Consider the following 20459-nt stretch of genomic DNA (forward strand, 5'->3'; position numbering starts at 1 on the left):
ACTGTTCAACGAACGTGTAGGTTTTATTAGTAAGAGGGTAAGAATTGATGGTGAAAATAGGCATTAGTCACCTTTTGGGACATTTTAATCAATACTTCATGATGATGATAATTATGATGAATAGGGCATTGATCAGCAACAAAATAATCTGATGATGATGATCGTATCTCTATCAATATCAAAGTTATAAACTCCAAAACTTACACGGTACCCCAAAAACATCACTGCCACAATTCAACTACAGACCTCCAAAAATCAATCAACAAAATGCGTTCCGTGTATATTAAGGAAGATTTGCCGGGTTCCGTACGAACGAATTTGAAGGATTAGGGGATCCTTTTAGAAATTGATTTGTGGATCTGCAAGTCAGGACGAGCGTGTTGGCATTTATGATTTTAGGGAATCAAAAGACGAGGATTATAATGGAGGATATATCAACATACTGCCGTAAAGGTACTTGCAAAATGTATTGGGTAAGATTATCCATAAGATTTCGAATCCAAAGCCATATTATTCAAATTAATATTCTCTATTACTAATAGATCTATTCTCTATCACTATCATCTATGTTATAATCATACAGATAACTATACTAACTGAGTTCAAAACCCAGTGTCGCATTAAAAATTCACACAAAGAAATCAAAATATTATGTTCTTATTATCCACTGCGGTATCAGTATTGAACGTTCGAATAATCTTTAGTACTACGCAAGCAATGTAAACTGTTTACATTATTACGTCGCTGCTGTCATCATTGCTTTTACGAACAATGTGTTCTGTTTTTGGGCATATTGCTGCGACATCGGCCCCGCCCCCTTTTCCCATCTCCCTTTACTTTCTGTGATCTGTGGTTATAATTATATTTATGGTATCATAATAGTTTTTAAATTTTCACCCTTTACTTTCTGTGATCTGTGGATATAATACTAATATTTATGGTATTGTAATGGTTTTTAAATTCTTAATTAGGTGATAAATAATTCGTCGGCCGTTTGGTGTAGTGGTTCAGAACGGACTACTATGCCGAGAGGTCGGCCGGGCAGAAATTGAAATGATGAATTTTAATTTCTGTGACGGGTCTGGGTGTTACTATGTATAATATGTATGTATTTAAAAAAAAAAAAAGTATATAAGTAGTATATCCGTTAAGCTAGCACCCATAACACAAGCATATTAATTGCTTACTTTGGGGCTAGATGGCGCTGTGTGAGATTGTCCAAAGATATTTACATAAAAAAAAAAAAATTGGCTCCCAAAGGGCGTCCTAAATATATTATAGTTCGCCCTAACACTACTATAAGACTATCAGCTGCTACGAAGAAGCAGTTTCTTCATCATAGTGCAAGGTTCGAATCTTACAAGGGCAACGTTAGTCTGACTGATAATAATTTGATTTTGTGCATTTAAAATATAGATTTTATCTTATCGGTTAAAAGCTGTGTTATTGCGTGTTAAATATTATTGAAATTTTCTATCAATATTTACTCTAAAAATGTATTTAACACTTACTAGAAATACCTTTAGTGTAAATACATGAGCGAGCATAACGAGCTATTAATAGATTTTTAATTGTATTAATGTTGCGTGTATTCCCTAAGCAAACATAAACAGATCTAGGCAAATATTGTTTCAGCAATCGTGTTTGTATGGAAGCTTATTATCTGGAACTAAGTATTGATAATAATAATACAGTCCGTGCTAATAGAATTTAGCAATACTTACAACAAACAAATACTGGCTGGCCTAATGGTCCGCCATTATAGTCTAGGACAGGGTTCCGCAAATTTTTGTGTACAAGGTAGGTACATCTTAGAAAACGAAATTTTTTGGAGGTACACCACACATTGAAACATTAATTTTTAAGTAATTACTTACTAAAAATAAGTTTATAAGATAATCCTATTTTTCCGAGGCATCTAAAAACCACAGTACACCAGTGTACCGCGGTACACCATTTGCGGAACTCTGCTCTAGGGGGTCGCGGGTTCGCTCCCCACTAAATACAAACAATTTACTGTGTGCTTGTACATAGATCTCTATAAATTGGTCTGGTTGTTTTCTATCTATGTAGATATAACAAAATTGTGCATTTAAAAAAATCCAATATTTTGTATCCATTGTCTGGTCTGGTACCCATTGTACAAGATTTGCTTAGTTTGGGACTAAATAGCGTTATGTAACATTTCCAAGGATATTTATAAGATCAACTACCATTGAGCCCATTTATGCCTTAGAAACGTGTGTATCTCTGATTTAAAAGTATTTTGAAAATCTTGATATCACGATTTTTGCCAAAGTAACTTTGAAAACACAGATTTTCAATTCAAACGTCCATTCCGACTTGTCGTGACCGGAAATCGAATCCGCTTTACCACGCCGCTGCTTCTCATCTGATATTATCATTTTCACTAAACAGACAAAATGCTTATTTCCTCTTCAAATCTGTTAAATGACTGGAAAGTCACAAACCGTTTATATTTTAAGGTTTGTTTCATATAATAATTTAATAATTAAATTGGGGTTTTACATAAACGACGTCGCTGGTGTCATCATTGCTGTCGCGAGCAATGTGTTCTGTTTTTTGGCATATTGCTGCGACACCGGCCCCGCCCCTTTTCACATCTCCCTTTAGTTTCTGTGATCTGTGGCTAGAACAAACTTTGTGCATTTTACAGCTCACTATTAACATTTTCGTTGTAAAATAGCATCTACTAAAACTACAAAAGAAGCTAAAATTTTTCACTTGATGTATTGTCTACACATTCCAATCGTTACAAACAAATAAATCACCACCCAAGGGATTAGTTTACATTACATCACTCGGAACGTTCTCAACGGATGAAGCGGCCATTAGGTCCGACAAAACGGGTAATAAACTAATGTTCGCCTTTATTTTCCTCTTTACCAATCATTACACACTCTGCCGAACATAAACAAGAAAAACATGCAAGGGTGCGTTCACATGAACACCCAGTGCCTACTGGGTATTTTCACAGCGAAAAAGCTGAATAACTTTGAAAATTTGAGTAAAAACTTCATTTAAGCCATGAAAACTACGTTAGTTTTCAATTGACTATTATAGCCAATTTAAAATAATGAAAATTCTGATGAATTTGGATTATGTAAACTCTTCCATATTATGTAATTTTCATAAAAAAAACCTTTCATTTTAATACAGTGTTGAGTCATTACAGGCCAAGAGCTTCCTCGTTGTGGATAAAAAAAAATTATAATTAACAACTGAAGTAAAAAAATATCGAGTATTGTAAATAATAAAAAAAAGTAAAAATGAGAGTCTCATTGAGACGGTCATGAGATGAAACATGAATCAATGGTAGTCTGTTAATTAAATGAATTTTATTTGATTTGAAACACAGCCCCCAGAGTCTAACTCTTGGAATGTGATTGGTCTTATGAACGCACCCTTACTGACAACTATGCAACCCCTCGCGGCGTACATCCATTACCGCCTGTCTGACCAGCGTATAGCCCAACGGTGGACATTAACGGGCCCGTTCGGTTGGCAGTCGGCCCAGATATTGCTTGTATTAGTGCCAATAATGGGAAACGGTGTTTATGGGGTTGGGGAAATGTTTGACCGGCCTTTGGCACGGGATGAGATCTGACAGAAATACATAACATAACACGTTTCAACTTCAAATCCTGGACAAAGGTATACACTAAGCATTTCCACAACAACTGGTCCTGCGCTGCCCGCTTCTAGGTGCTATCGAGTAGGTGACTTGCCTGTCGGTGCGTGGTCACTTTTCGAGAAATTTCCTTGGGAGAATCCTTGTTTGGACACCCATGACGCCATCTACGCAGCACAACACGAGAACCGGCGACCATTAACATCTCACTGTTAATATCTTCGCTCAACCTCTCAACGCGCGACTAACAGTTAATCAGCAACGTTCCTCGTTCTAAATACTATTATCACTCTTTATTTCTATCCACTAGATTATTGAAACAAACGTAGATTTTTGCAACGACTGTGTTTTATTTCTTTCACATGCTACCATAAACAATATTTAATACATATTTTGTTACAAGAAGTTCTAATATCAATACCCCCACTTAACAAAATAAACTTATTAAATTCAAACTGTGTTTCATTTAATTAATCATGACAAAACCTATTACATTAGTCAGTTGTAATGCCTAATAAATGAAGAAACCTATAATGCTTACACGACATTAATCCCTTTGTCAACAAGTCAGCAGGCATCTCATTTGAACACAAATATTTAATTTCAATAATTTCATCTATAATATAATCTCTAATAAAATGATGTCTGACATCAATATGCTTTGACCTGTTATGACATTGGTGACTTGTTGCCAAACTTAAAGCACTTTTGTTATAACAATACAAAGTTATTACATCTAACTTGCCTGTAAGCTCATAAATTAAATTCCTTAAATATATAGCCTCTCTATATCTATAGTTTTACAATCTGACATTTGGAACTTAGACAATAACTGCTCTATATATTGAAGCTGATCTACAGTTATTACATTATTTTCTCTATCAACATTAACATTCATGCCCAAATAACGTTTGACAGGTCCTAAGTCTTTCAACTTAAATTCTGAACCCAACATTTTTTTTAATTGTTCAGTTTGCAAGCTATTATTAGAGAATATAAGAAAATCATCAACATACAAGCAAATTATGATTTTAACATCATCATCAAATTTTGTAAACAAGCAAGGTTCAAACTTACTAATCTTGAAACCTATGTTAACTAAACAATCTTTTACTCTTTCATACCATGCTAATGAAGATTATAACTTATGACTTCCACAAAATCTATCTCCTCCATATCTGCTGCACTGCTAGTACATAGATTTGTGAAACCATACTTTTGTGGTGGTCTCCTCTGTCTCTTCGGCCTGGTATTTGGAGTCTGAGTAACTGGATTCACACCTGAAGTATTTGTTGCTTCTCCACCATCTGCTCTTTCTGAAGATTGTGTAACTGTAGTTACTGTGGTTGGACAGTTCAGGGATTCTTGCTGTTTCACATCCCCCACTGAATCCCTATCCTCTGCACACACCACAGCTTCATCATTATTCAGGACCCAGATATTGTTGGAATCTTCATCTGAATCTGTCAGTCCTGTCTCTCCTTCCATCACAATAACATCTCTGCTGGTGGTTACTGCATTCCTTTTTGGATCATAGATGCGGTATCCTTTCACATTCTCGGAAAAACCCACAAGTATCTGTCTCTCCGATTTTCTATCCCNACTAAAAGTTTGTCCTATAAATGTTAACAAGTAAAGAAAGAAAAGATGTTTATTTGGTACCAATATACCTACCAATCCAGGCGTCGATTCTTGCTCAGTTGATATTGATTTCTCCAATCAATTTGGAAGTTAGTTTTTCCTAACACAAGGGTTCATCATCATCATCATCATCATTTCAGTCATAGAACGTCCACTGTTGAACATAGGCCTCCCCCAATGACTTCCACATCGCACGGTTGGTAGCGGCCTGCATCCAGCGCTTTCCTGCTACCTTTATCAGGTCGTCGGTCCACCTTGTGGGTGGACACAAGGTTTAAAATCATTTAATAAATTCCACGTTCATGGAAACTTCTCGACCCATATACAACCACGATTTTCCTTTATCCTGCAAAAAAACCCGGCGTAAAAAACTAAACAATCCCAGTTAATCCAAATTAATGGTGCCCCTAACCCACAGCACAATTTCCACAAGCAATTTCTTCTCTCAGGCTCTGGTATATTTTAGCCTTGTTTATTTCAATTTGTTTTGTTCTGGATATTGTATTGGACAATACGTTTTGTAGCTGTTAGTGCTTCCATTGTTTTCTTTGTGACAGTTACAGGGTGAAGTTAAGTGTGTGATAGATTAAATCATTCTTCTCTATTTATCTATAGGTCGCTTAAGGCTTGGTATTTCTTCTAAAGTAGGTATTTCGCGCTGTCAAAATCTGCGCGCGCAATTCTTCGCCGAAAACAGCGCGTCAAAGAGCTCCCGCCACAATTTCCAGCTACACAGTATAGAAATACGCAGTTGGTTAGGTTAGGTTGACTTCCTTCCCTTCAAGCGTCACACTCACAACACTTTCTACTAGAAATCATATCCAAGTGATACAAATTAAAACACCTTTCAGACTTTTTGGGAATATATTCTAGAATCGAATAANCTATACAAGATATCGAAAAACTAGTTACTGATTCTGAAAGTGATTAACAAGCTCTTTCAAATGGTACCATTAATAGGGTACAGATTATGGAAGCTGGTAACATAGAATTTTTGGATTTTGTAACTTATTATTTTTTCCACCCTGTATAATCCGGCTGTATCTCCAGGTCACCTAGATACATTCCATAGCAGCTGTAATAGACATTTAGGTACATACATTTACCAATTTTGGTGATAAATAGGCATTTTGTATTAGTTTTTGTATAACGCCTCAACAAAAACAAAGGGTAATATTTTGGTGTTATACATAGATTTCGAAAATAAAAAATATATAATTTAACTAATTAAGACATGACAAAAAAACTGAGGTATGTCTCGTTTCTGTCGGGTCTGGGTTTTTTTTGTATGGGGCGTGACCGTTCTTCTTTCCTTGGGAGAATCCTTGTTTGGACATCCATGGCGCCATCTACGCAGCACGTCACGAGAACCGGCGACCATATACCATCTCCCTGTTAATATCTTCGCTCAACGTCTCAACGCGCGACTAACAGTTAATCAGCAACGTTCCTCGTTCTAAAAACTATTGTCACTCTTTATTTCTATCCACTAGATTACACACCAATATTGAAGAGTTTCTTTTCAAATATCCTGCAGTGCCAAGGTTATTCCGGTACAATCCTTCATAAATTATAGCAGCAGGGGCATTCCACGCGAAGCGGGCAGGTAAAAAAAGTCGATGTTTCCGATTTCAGTAATATTTGAGTATGTTCTACCTATACATATTATTGATACGTGTACCAAATATTTTTGTAATATAATGACTAGTTTAAGAGTTATGGGTCTTCGAAGATTTCGACAACCGGTTGGCATGCAGTACTTCAAAGCCGATTATGGAGTTATAAAATTATATATTAAAATAATTAAACCATGGGATTTATTACTTCATTTACCGTGCTTTTTAACTGTATTTTTGGAAACGAAAAAAAATTTATTTTTTCCTAAAAAAAATGCAAATTATTTTTTTTTTCTTGATTTTCACAAAGTTCGACCCATTCGATTTTTTTAATTTTTTTTATTTAAATAGCTAATATTGTGTAGAACATTCATGCCAACTTTCAAAGTGGGCGTGGAAGTGGATTAGGAGCTAGACTGAAAATACTGCCGAAGGGTGGCGTCCAGCGCCGCGCCGTCACGCTGCCGCGCCTGAAGCCTGCCGCCTGTGCGCGTTTAGTGAAACTGACAAGCAAATAAAATCACTTTTGCCGGAATGTTTTTTAGATTTTTAATAACACCAATACATTTTTAATACCTATTAAATACTAAAAAATACGTTATGGCCAGGCTTGTTCTTACTCGGACACTGAAAGGATCGCACCGAACTCCGAAAATCGGTCAAATGAACTAGTTCGGTTTTCTAGTACTATTAACTAGCACATTTTAGTACCTACACTGATTCTATTAGGTAGATCGAACGAAAAAAGTCTTTATTCTTATGCATTTATGGTCCAATATCGAAAAATACTCGCAACACAGTTACAGAGCCGTACCCATCTCACTCGCGCTCACATGTCACTGATCTCACGTCTCATTCTAGCACTATTAGTTCATTTTAGTACACCGATTTTTTAAATCAGATCGGACGAAAAACGTCTTTATTACTATCTTCTTATAGTACAATGTCGCAAAATACTCGCAACACACAGAGCCGAATCCATCTCGCTCGCGCGCGCTTGTCACCAATTTCACGTCTCGTTCACACCTATTCATTAGTGATCGGCTGTACTAAAGTGAACTAAAAGACCGATTTGAACGACCAAGACGGAATAGTTCGTTCTCGTTCACTTAATTAAGGGAATTGCTTCCTATTAGTACATAGTACATGTACTACACAAGCCTAGTTATGGCGTATCCGCACATGCCGGACGGCACGGCCGGTTCGGTTCGGTTCTGGGTCCTGACCTAAATTAACTGGTGGATCTATTAATCCGGTCCACAATATCTTCTAATTACCAATAATTTACGACCTTTCAAAAGACTAGATAGAATGAAAGGTCTAGTATTCATTATATCTAAAAATTATTATGAGCCACTTAATTTCATAGGAATAGGATGAAAGCACTGATGACCGTCTGCCTCCCACAAATTCGCCTTTTGTATCTCGAAAGGTATAAAAATAACAGCTCATTCTATTTTTGTTAGGAAATATTCACAGTTACGAGTAATGTAATTTATTTTTCACGATGCGGAAAAACGCAACTTTATTTACTACTACTACTTTATTTTATAACGTATTTTAGTATTTAATAGGTATTAAAAATGTATTGGTGTTATTAAAAATCTACAAAACATTCCGTCAAAAGTGATTTTATTTGCTTGTCAGTTTCATTAAACGCGCACAGGCGGCAGGCTTCAGGCGCGGCAGCGTGACGGCGCGGCGCTGGACGCCACCCTTCGGCAGTATTTTCAGTCTAGCTCCTAATCCACTTCCACGCCCACTTTGAAAGTTGGCATGAATGTTCTACACAATATTAGCTATTTAAATAAAAAAAATTAAAAAAATCGAATGGGTCGAACTTTGTGAAAATCAAGGAAAAAAAATTAATTTGCATTTTTTTTAGGAAAAAATAAATTTTTTTTCGTTTCCAAAAATACAGTTAAAAAGCACGGTAAATGAAGTAATAAATCCCATGGTTTAATTATTTTAATATATAATTTTATAACTCTATAATCGGCTTTGAAGTACTGCATGCCAACCGGTTGTCGAAAACTTCGAAGACCCATAACTCTTAAACTAGTCATTATATTACAAAAATATTTGGTACACGTATCAATAATATGTATAGGTAGAACATACTCAAATATTACTGAAATCGGAAACATCGACTTTTTTTACCTGTCCGCTTCGCGTGGAATGCTCCAGCATATAAAATAATCATAGCAGTGGACATCTTTTGTTTGAAATTAATCAATGTTATTCAACTGAAACTTGAAAAGTCGACTGATTTAAAAAGAAGAAAGGTCTTAAACCACACCTTGATACACACCTTACCTATAACTCTAAATCGGCTGTTTAATAATGACCATCATAATTTTCACCAATGTTCATTTCAAAATAGAGAATCCCTATCAAACTGCCTCAAAATTATTCATTACATAGCATGCACCATACTTTTACTTTATCTTTTGCAATTAGAGCAATTATTTAAGTTGGTAACTCCAATTCTATGCGTCTACTTTCCAAAATGTATTTGAATGGACCTTCCGGCTTTATCCGTTAGCCAATGTCTTACAAAAATAAAAACTAGTCTCAAACAAAAAGCTCCATGAACTTCGCAAAGCTAAGACCAAAGTTTTAGCAGGAAGCCCGTACGAAACAAAGTTGCTTCCCGGTTGATTACACAAGCTGAGCTTGTAAATTAGAGCTTTTTGAAAGATTTGGTACTGTTCGAAGTAAAAATACTTATTCTAATGGTTTATTTTTACAACTAATTATGTATGAAGGCACTGGCCAAAGAAAAAGCATCTAGTTCTACTGATTATTATTATTTCCTACTTTTTATTTACGTATACCCGTTGTTTGGGAGGAGTACCAAACCTTCCATTTGTACAGCTATGGTAAATTTGAGAGTCGTACTCCTGCAGTGTGACTAAATGACCTATTACTGAAATAACTAAAATCTTAATTATGCTTTTTAAAATCACCACACGATGTGAATTTTCCCATCCTTCTATAGATCTATTTAACCGTATACCGCTTGAGAGAGATGTAGGTATTTGAAATTATTAAATAATCCCTATTCAAAGATTTAAACAGTAGACTAAACAGAGAGAGATGCGCTTGAAATGAACACTTTTAATAACTCTAACATACTCGTACAATTAATTAGAAACTGTACAAACTAAGTTTTACAATCAAGCTGTGACACACGCGAGTTTCTCTAAACTTGTTCAGAGCTTCGTCTGCACTGAGAACTTGGACATTAGAAGAATTATTAGAAAGATCAACATGACATAGTTCAGTATTCCTCAGTATTCCTCAATTTTTATGTAGCGTGGGCAGGCCTCCCACTANGCCTGGATACGGGCGGCGCAGGACCGGTCTTTGTGGAAAACCTTGGGGGAGGCCTTTGTCCAGCAGCTGTTGATGGCATTTGGTTAAAACTAAATAACTACACAACTACCATATACATTAAGTAACGTTTGATTGCCACGAAAAAAATTGTTATAAGAATTCTGATTTATGTCACAAAATAATTTATATTTCCACGAAGTACAAATCCTGAATTTCACTTCCAAATCACGAAAAGTCCACACGAATCTCCGAACTCATTATCATATATTAGAATGTTGTTCCATTTTACCAAACACATAAAGTTTCCAGCTCCAAGTATTTGAGGGTAGTCCAACATTTTCAACTTGAGTAATAAAGGCCGCCACTATCCCGTAGGAAATCTAAACTATCCCGAATTGAATCTGAACTCTTTAGCGCTCGCGATTAACGATGAGAAGTTTAATTAGTGTAATTAGAAGGTACCTACCTACTTTTGGGGACGCCTCTGTGGTCTAGTAGTTGGTTCTGTGTTCGATTACCTATTGGACACGAGACCAATGTGTAATTGTTTCCAGTATAGTAAACTTGAAGCCACGATAGCCGGACGAAGGGGCCGGACTGGCCGACTCGTGATCCGGGGACCGCGGGTTCGGTCCCCGGTTCGCTCGACTATTGTGGTGAGCTCACTCGTGATCCAAGCATATTTAGCTTAGTACCAGGGGCTAAAAGAAAGACAATTTCTTAAATTAATTAAGTAACTAGAGCGGGGATTACACAGTTCTAAAATTATTTTAGGATTGAGTCACACATGTTATTGAAATAATTATGTAGATTGTAGTGAATAACTAGTAGCAGTTCGGCAATGGCCAAGTAAAAAAGTGAGAGATTTTGGTCTTGGAGAGCCTCACGTTCAGTAGTAGAATGCTATACTGAAGTGATGATGCTGACGCCCATATTCACAAACGATGCTTGCATAAGTGAAGCAGCAAATCGAACGCACAGCGTTAATTAAGCTCTGTGATTGGTTCGTGTGTAACCCTTGTGCGTCCACGCACGCTGTGAGACCTCATAGTAATGTTTGTGAATACGGGCGTGAATCATTTACGATTGATCAATTACGTTCTAAAAGCAAGCTATTAACCCGTATAAAAAGTTAACTGTAAAACAATTTCTGAACCCCAGAAAAAGGAATATTCACATTGTACTCGTATTCCCCGCCATTTTTATCAGCCTTTTTGCCGGCGAATTCCACAGTCTGTTTGACTAGTTTTCACGCTCGGTGAGTAAACGGACGGCCAGCGGAGCGGTGATGCAAAAACTTCGATTCCACCTTCCGATGTATTTCTACCTCAATTACAAAGACAGTCGTCTGTTATACGAGGTGTGGGTCAAAGGAACAGTGGTAATACCTAGGTTCATGGTATGGGATTTAGAAATAAGCTTTGTAATGAATCATTTGGACGCCATATTTGTTTGTTGCTTGATCAAATTGATCAATGATCATAGACAATAACAGAGTAAATACAAATGAGTGGGTTATCTTCAAAGAAACGCACCGAGCGTGGTTTTTATGTGAGCGTGCCAATATACGTATGCGGCGCGAACGCACATACTGACAAAATTCGGCGCAACCACGACTGGCTCCCCGGTAATCCCCGCTAAATTTTGTCAGTGTGTGCGAGCGCGCCGCATACGTGTTGGCGCGCTCACATACAAACCGCGCCCGTGCGTTTCTATGAAGATGACCTACTCATTTGTATTTACTCTGACAATAATGATCGCTTTAAAAAACAACTAAATTTTAATGATAATTATAAAGCCTTATGTAAAAAACAATCGGGACATAAGTCATTTTCAGGAATGTGTTTAAACAATAAAGCAATTTTAATTCTAACATTCCGCAAATCAAAGATTTAAAAAAAAGATCACAGAGACCACAAATAAAGATTGAACTTGCTCAATGTCCTTCATCCGTAAATTATAAAATGCCACAAGTAACAAAAATGCCAAACATTTTATGAATCTGACAGTTTTTCACGTTTTTCAACTGAAACAAAATCCTTTCCAAACTCAAACCAATTTATATCTCCTTCCAAAATTTCTATAGCGTATCATTAAAACTGGCAAAAGTCCATTGTGCCACTCATCTGACCAGCTCAAAATGTCGACAGTTCGAAAAGAAAAATGATGGTAGTCTCCAAACTTTTTGTCACTTACGAAACGCATTAGCAAAATGGCTTCTGCAATTTCGGAAATCAGTTTGGAATGGCGGCATTGTTTTATGAATGGGGTTGCGTTAAAGATATCCATTTTTAATCTGTCTCAGTATTTGTTGAAATGAGAAATGAGTATGAAATATTTGTTGTTTTGACTCGAGATTTCCGCAGTGTGTGCTATATTGCTATTGACTTTCTTTATTATTATTATTATTCTGTCTAATGGCTTCAATGGTGCGAATTTACAGCACACTGGTTTTGCCAATGTCGAGTGTTTAGAGAGACACGGTGGACAGTGGAATTTGAAAGTTGCCCGGTAGAATTATTATTTCAGAAACGCAGAAATGTTGCTTAGAATTATTTTTAAGCAACATTTCTGCCTTGACTTTCTTTGAAATAGAATATACAGGGTGATATTTTAATTATTGGCATCTTTTTAAAATAAAACTCACTTAACAGAGTAACTTTTGTCAAGTCAACGTACGAGTATACTCGTACGTTGACTTGACAAAAGTAACTCTATATTACTAGATTTTATCAAGAAATGCATGGGTTTTGTATGCAATAAGGCGCTAAAAAAGTTACGTCAAAAATCCATTCCCACATACATATTTCACGTAGTCAAAAAACTGTCATATTCCAGTAATTTTGACAGTAACATATTGAAATTTTCCATAAGACGTAGTATGCTACGGTATGCGGTATAATATACAGGGTGAAATTGCAATCATTAGCATCCTTTTGAAATAAGACTCTACTCATGATAGGTACCTACAATATAGAGTATTCCCCAAATATGAGACCAATCTAACGAGATAAAATGGCAATAATTTCTTGTACAAATTGTTTTAAACACTTTAGAAGCGCACACTAATAACGTCGCAACATTGACAAATAAATAGTAAAAATAAATGCGATTTTAATCGCATCTTTGTATCGGCTACATATTTAATATTCATTCCTTAATCCACGTCCAGTTCAACAAAGAGGTTTCCCGAATGGACCGCGGTGCATCAGTATGCATAGGTCCTGAATGCAGATGAGAGAATTTCCATTCCAAGAAACTGGAAATTTTAGGTTTAACTAAGCAACGGGTTTTCGGAAATAGCACTCAATATTCTGGGAAGATGCTGAAGTAGTAACGTCTATTAAGATCCATTTTGTGCTAAGTCTAAGGCTATGTTCGTGGGTATGGAATTTAACGGCAGTGGTTGTGAGTTTGAATTCTTTGAAAGTGCCGGCCAACAAAAAAACATGGTGCGTNGAAATAATGTACCTAACTAGAGCGGGAATTACACAGTTTTAAAATAATTTTAGGATTGAGTCACACGTGTTATTGAAATGATTATGTAGATTGTAGTGAATAACTAGTAGCAGTACGGCAATGGCTAAGTAAAAAAGCGAAAAATCATTCTTTATTTTGGTCTTGGAGAGCCTCACGTTCAGTAGTAGAATGCTATACTAAAGTGATGATGCTGACGCCCGTATTCACAAACAATGCTTGCATAAGTGAAGCAGCAAAACGAACGCACAGCGTTGAATAGAGCTCTGTCATTTGTTCGTGCGTTACCCTGTGCGTCCTCATAGTAATATTTGTGAATACCTACGGGCGTGAATCATGGTTACGATTGGTCAATTTCGCTCTAAAAGCAAGCTATTAACCCGTATAAAAAGTTAACTGTAAAACAATTTCTGAACCCCAGAAAAAGGAATATTCACGTTGTATTCCCCGCCATTTTTATCAGCCTTTTTGCCGGCGAATTCCACAGTCTGTTTGACTAGTTTTCACGCTCAGTGAGTAAACGGACGGCCAGCGAAGCGGTGATGCAAAATCTTCGATTCCACCTTCCGATGTATTTCTACCTCAATTACAAAGACAGCCGTCTGTTATACGAGGTGTGGGTCAAAGGAACAGTGGTAATACCTAGGTTCATGGTAGGGGATTTAGAAATAAGCTTTATAATGAATCTTTCGGACGCCATATTTATTTGTTGCGTGATCAAATTGATCAATGATCATCTATCTATATCTATACTTATAATAAATCTGTAGAGAGGTCAATTCTGTACATGAAATATATTTTCAAAATAACTATCAGGGGGTGATTTATAGTGATCGATACTGATGCCAAAAATGCAATCAGTAAAATTTTTGTCTGTCTGTCTGTCTGTCTGTCTGTATGTTCCTTATAGAAACAAAAACTACTTGACGGATTTTAACGAAACTTGGTACAATTATTCTTCGTACTCCTGGGCAGGTTATAGGATACTTAGGAATTCCCACGGGCACGGGAATTAGCGGGAAAATCCTTTTGTATGAAAAATCTAAACTGCTTAAGTTAGACGCTTGAAATTTGGCATGCAGGTACCTTAGTAAACTTAAAGCTTAGTTACAACAGGATATTGCAAAATTCCCACGGGAACGGGAGTTAGCGGGAAAAAACATTTGTATGAAAAATCTAAACCGCTTAAGTTAGACGCTTGAAATTTGGCATACAGGTACCTTAGTAAACTCAAAGCTTAGTTACAACAGGATATTGCAAAATTCCCACGGGAACGGGAGTTAGCGGGAAAAAACATTTGTATGAAAAAATCTAAACCGCGTAAGATAGATGAAGGGGGTAAAACGGGATCCACTCGTACGAAGTCGCGGGCGGCCGCTAGTAGAAAATAATAGAGTAAATACAAATGAGTAAGTTATCTTCATAGAAACGCACCGAGCGTGGTTTTTATGTGAGCGCGCCAATATACGTATGCGGCGCGAACGCACATACTGACAAAATTCGGCGCAACCACGACTGGCTCCCCGCTAATCCCCGCTAAATTTTGTCAGTGTGTGCGTGCGCGCCCGCCCGTGCGTTTCTATGAAGATGACCTACTCATTTGTATTTACTCTGACAATAATGATCGCTTTAAAAAGCAACTAAATTTTAATGTTAATTATAAAGCCTTATGTAAAAAACAATCGGAACATAAGACATTTTCAGGAATGTGTTTGAACCATAGAGCAATTTTAAGTCTAACATTCCGCAAATCAAAGATTAAAAAAGATCACAGAGACCATCAACAAATAAAGATTGAACTTGCTCAATGTCCTTCATCCGTAAATTATAAAATGCCACAAGTAACAAAAATGCCAAAACATTTTATGAATCTGACAGTTTTTCACGTTTTTCAACTGAAACAAAATCCTTTCCAAACTCAAACCAATTTATATCTCCTTCCAAAATTTCTATAGCGTATCATTAAAACTGGCAAAAGTCCATTGTGCCACTCATCTGACCAGCTCAAAATGTCGACAGTTCGAAAAGAAAAATGATGGTCGTCTCCAAACTTTTTGTCACTTACGAAACGCATTAGCAAAATGGCTTCTGCAATGTCGGAAATCATTTTGGAATGGCGGCATTGTTTTATGAATGGGGTTGCGTTAAAGATATCCATTTTTAATCTGTCTCAGTATTTGTTGAAATGAGAAATGAGTATGAAATATTTGTCGTTTTGACTCGAGATTTCCGCAGTGTGTGCTATATTGATATTGACTTTCTTTGAAATACAATGTACAGGATGAAATTTTAATCATTGGCATCCTTTTAAAATAAAACTCTACTCATGATACATAACTAGTAGGTAAGTACATACGAGTATACTCGTACGTTGACATGACAAAAGTAACTCTATATAACTAGATTTTATCAAGAAATGCATAGGTTTTGTATGCATAAAGGCGCTAAAAAAGTTAAGTCAAATATCCATTCCCACATACATATTTCACAAAGTACAAATTGTTAACACTTTAGAAGCGCACACTAATAACGTCGCAACATTGACAAATAAATAGTAAAAATAAATGCGATTTTAATCGCATCTTTGTATCGGCTACATATTAATATTCATTCCTTAATCCACGTCCAGTGCAACAAAGAGGTTTTCCGAACGGACCGCGGTGCATCAGTATGCATAGGTCCTGAATGCAGATGAGAGAATTTCCATTCCAAGAAACTGGAAATTTTAGGTTTAACTAAGCAACGGGTTTTGGGAAATAGCGCTCCATATTCTGGGAAGATGCTGAAGTAGTAACGTCTATTAAGACCCATTTTGTGCTAAGTCTAAGGCTATGTTCGTGGGTATGGAATTTAACAGCAGTGGTTGTGAGTTTGAATTCTGCGAAGGACAAATTTGAAAACTAGTGAGCTGTGTGTGATAAAATTTCAGAAAATATTTCAGCGCAGTATTTCCGAAAAGTAAATAACTAAAACCAATAATGTTTTTATTACAAAAGTATCAATTTACTATAGGAACAAAAAAATACAACAGTGAAAAATTTTACTGAAAATCGGGTTTCGATTGCCATCCTGAAACTTCCACCATATTTCTCGGAACCATTTCATTCAAAACCCAAATGTCGAATTGTCGAATTGGGGGTTCCACGGATTTGCAGATGAAAACAGCAATATTTTTAAAAGATTCCCAATAAAAATAGCATTGCTTTTTTAAAAGTGGATCTTCATTTACAACTACATTAATTACACCCAAACTAGCAAATCCATTCTGCAAAAAGACGTAACTTAAAAATCTCAGTTTCCAAGTTACTCTGTTCATGTTCCAATTGAATTAAATCGTCGTTCGAGCGAAACTCCAATCGGCTTACGTTCTGAACAAATTGAACTAACAAAGACTCCGACTTTACGGCAACTAGTGATCGTCGGTTATTGAAAAGGCAATATTGTTAGTGAAATTATGAAAAAGGCAATTTTTTTAAGTGGTCATCCATCCACGAAGACGCGCCCCACCAATTTCAGATGAAGCGCGGGTTGCGGAAAGTTTGATCCGAGCAATCCGAGCGTCATTATTGTAGTGTGCACTCATGGATAAATTTAGCGTGTACCGATAACACTCAAACTTTGGCGGAAGAATGGTGGGACGCGTCTTCGTGAATGAAACAATCTATACAGGCTGATGAAAAAAAAAACTATACTAATATTATAAAGCTGAAGAGTTTGTTTGTTTGTTTACTTGAACGCGCTAATCTCCGGAACTACTGGTCCGATTTGAAAAATCTTTCAGTGTTAGATAGCCCATTTATCGAGGAAGGCTATAGGCTATACAACATCACGCTACAATCAATGGGAGCAGAACAATAATGAACAATTATGAAAAATGTTGCGAAAACGGGTTATCATGCGTACGAAGTCGCGGTCACAGCTAGTATTAAAATAAAATATAACCATAAAGACAATATTCCTTTGGAATAGAGCAACAAACACGAGCTGTCAAACGAAACCGATTTTGGATGACACTGGATGTTATTTGTGTGACAGTTGTCAGGATTATTTTCACTGTTTCGTACAATAAATCAATCACTGAACCAGTCACCACGTTTCTGAAGTACTATTTCTTATAAACATCTACGATTTCACTTAAAATATGAAAATATCACAGAGTTAAAATTGTTTAAGCTTTCAAAAATCTAATACTTTTTTGCGGATTTCATTCCTTATCAAATGTCAATTCAACAGAATCACCGGTGTGAATTTATCTTCGTCCATAAAATTCCATCCCGATCATTCACTGACTTATATCGCTCATAACGATCTCTATCTCGTTTCAGACGGAATGAAAGATAGCTCTATTATATTAGGTAATTAATTTCGATGCAATTAAGATTTTTTAATACATAACAGGGTAGGTATTTGACCGCAATTACACCTGGCGTTAAGTGAGATGCTAGGATGGTACATATCTGCCCTGTAAGTGCCTATTCACTCTCGCCTTGAAAAGGCCCGGATTACAGTGTTTAGGAAAGACAGCAGCAGGCAGCGAATTCCAGTTCCTAGCTATTCGCATTATAAAAGATCTATATTTCACATTTTTTTGTATAAAATTACTGACTGACAGTTGTTATGTAACTGTGCCCGCGACTTCTCACGCGTGGAAATAGTTTGAATATTTTTTCCCGATTTTGCAACGTTTTTCATCGATGCTCCATTGCTATTGCTCGTAGCGCGATGTTAAATGTTATAGCTTATAGCTTTCCTCGATAAATGGACTATCTAACACAACAATATTTTTTCAATTTGGACCTGTAGTTTCTAATATTGGTACGTTCAACCAAACAAACTCTTCAGCTTTATAATATTGTAATTATTCAACTATTCGTCCTACCTTATCAATATCTCTATTAGATTATTTTATGCTTCTAAAGTGTTCACTAAAAGTGTGTTTTGGCAATTAGAGGTATAAGGTATAAGCTAGTTTCACCTTGGATAACGTCATCAGTTTCCAACATTATAAAACGTCAGAAAGTTTCCTAGTTGTCGTTAAAAATGGTTCACCTTTTTTCAGTATAGGTAGGTAGTATTTTCATGAATAAATAAATTTCTTAAAATAGTAACACACACACGGACACACGAAAGGAAGATTCTTGTCTATAAATGATTTCGTGTATTTCTAGAAACACTATTGTTTTTATAGCGTCATCATCATCATCATTTTCAGCCATAGGACGTCCACTGTTGAACATAGGCCTCCCTCATTCATCATCATCATCATCATTTCAGCCATAGGACGTCCACTGCTGAACATAGGCCTCCCCCAATGCTTTCCATGTTGATCGATTGGTAGCGGCCTCCCTCATTGATTTCCACAATTTATATTTGATCTTATTTTATTTATAGCGTAAAGTCGCAAAATCTCATCACAACTAAACACAACACGTGGGTAAAACTTTTACTATTTTTTATAGGTATAGCTCCGCGAATTCAATCCCACAATAAAGTCCGTCCATTTCAGCCCTATTCAATGAAATGGATCCAAACTCAAATCGGCTTAAACCTCGAGCGAAATCAGAGCAACGATCGCTCTGAAAGCACATAAGGCTATACATTTTTATTGAAAAATCATCCCTATTACAACTATATAAGGTACTAGCTATACTAGCTTGGCGTGCAGTCGATGTAGGAGTAAGTAACGTTCCTAAGAGCTGTATTAAAGAGCAGTAATGTTGTTAAGGTTCCGTACGTCCAGTGATTCGATTGAAGCATTAGTTTCTAAATGATTTACTGTGGCATGCGATGTACTCGTATAAAGGCTTTTAGGCAGTGTCTATCTAGCAAACAGTTTTAAATTTCATTATTGTGTATGTGTTATGTATGCTATGGAAAGGGCTATATGCTCGGTGTTTCTTTACGAGATCGAATCAGAAAGGTGGACCGACGACATCATAAAGGTAGCAGGAAGGCGCTGGACGCAGGCCGCTACCAACCGGGCAACATGGAAAGCATTGGGGGAGGCCTATGTTCAGCAGTGGACCTATGGCTGAGATGATGATGATGATTGTGAATGTGTTGCACTCACTTAACTTTAAGCTTAGGCGCAGACCACCGACTTTTAGTTGGCCGATAGTTGGGCCCGATTTTAATTTGTATGAAGAATCGGCCGATACCAAACCACCTATTTACAAATCTATAGAAGCTACAATGCTCAGTTATTTACCGTCGTTTGTGCTAAATCCTGTTTACATAGATTCCAATGCAGTACCTATAACTTTTATTGCCGTGTAATAAAATACAAGAAAGCCTGGGTCTATTTTATTACTATTGTAGCACATAAACACTGGAGATGTCAATAATATTTTTACTATTTTCTAAGTAACTCAATCTTAGACTGTTGCTTAGATACTCAGAGAATGAAAAGAGGTTTTATATGGTTTATATTATGAAAAAGGTAATATGAAGTTTTTTTCCACTCGCAAACTCAATAAATACACCAAAATCAGAAGTGAAATATTTAACCTAATTTATGTTTAAGAGTGGAGTTTTAATGCAACGGATGTTTTAATGAAATATGGACTTTGGGCGATAAGTTTATAAAAAAAATTGACAATACTTCCTAGTAAACGAAAACAATTATTTTGAAAAGCTTACAGTTAGTGGTGATATTAAAAATCTTGTTGAAATGAATTAAACTTATTCTAGAACTAAAAATCTCGATGTTATAATTTCTTCTAACGTTTGACCAA

The 20459-nt window shown here is 36.4% G+C and overlaps 1 protein-coding gene across 1 annotated transcript in view; it reads right to left on the minus strand.

Annotated features, from left to right (window-relative positions):
- Positions 1-4017: 4017 nt before the first annotated feature.
- The window catches only part of LOC114361347 (uncharacterized), a 32166-nt gene continuing 15724 nt past the window's right edge, over positions 4018-20459 (minus strand). The window contains exons 4-5 of the mRNA XM_028316343.1: positions 4726-5268; positions 4018-4117 (exon numbers count right to left, since the gene is read on the minus strand). Coding sequence (XP_028172144.1) covers positions 4781-5268 — 488 coding nt within the window. The 3' untranslated portion in view covers positions 4018-4117; positions 4726-4780. The remainder of the gene's footprint in view (positions 4118-4725; positions 5269-20459) is intronic.

This window comes from Ostrinia furnacalis, unplaced genomic scaffold (assembly GCF_004193835.3).
Source record: "Ostrinia furnacalis isolate ACB-3 unplaced genomic scaffold, ASM419383v2 OfSCF5647, whole genome shotgun sequence".
NCBI lineage: Eukaryota > Metazoa > Arthropoda > Insecta > Lepidoptera > Crambidae > Ostrinia > Ostrinia furnacalis.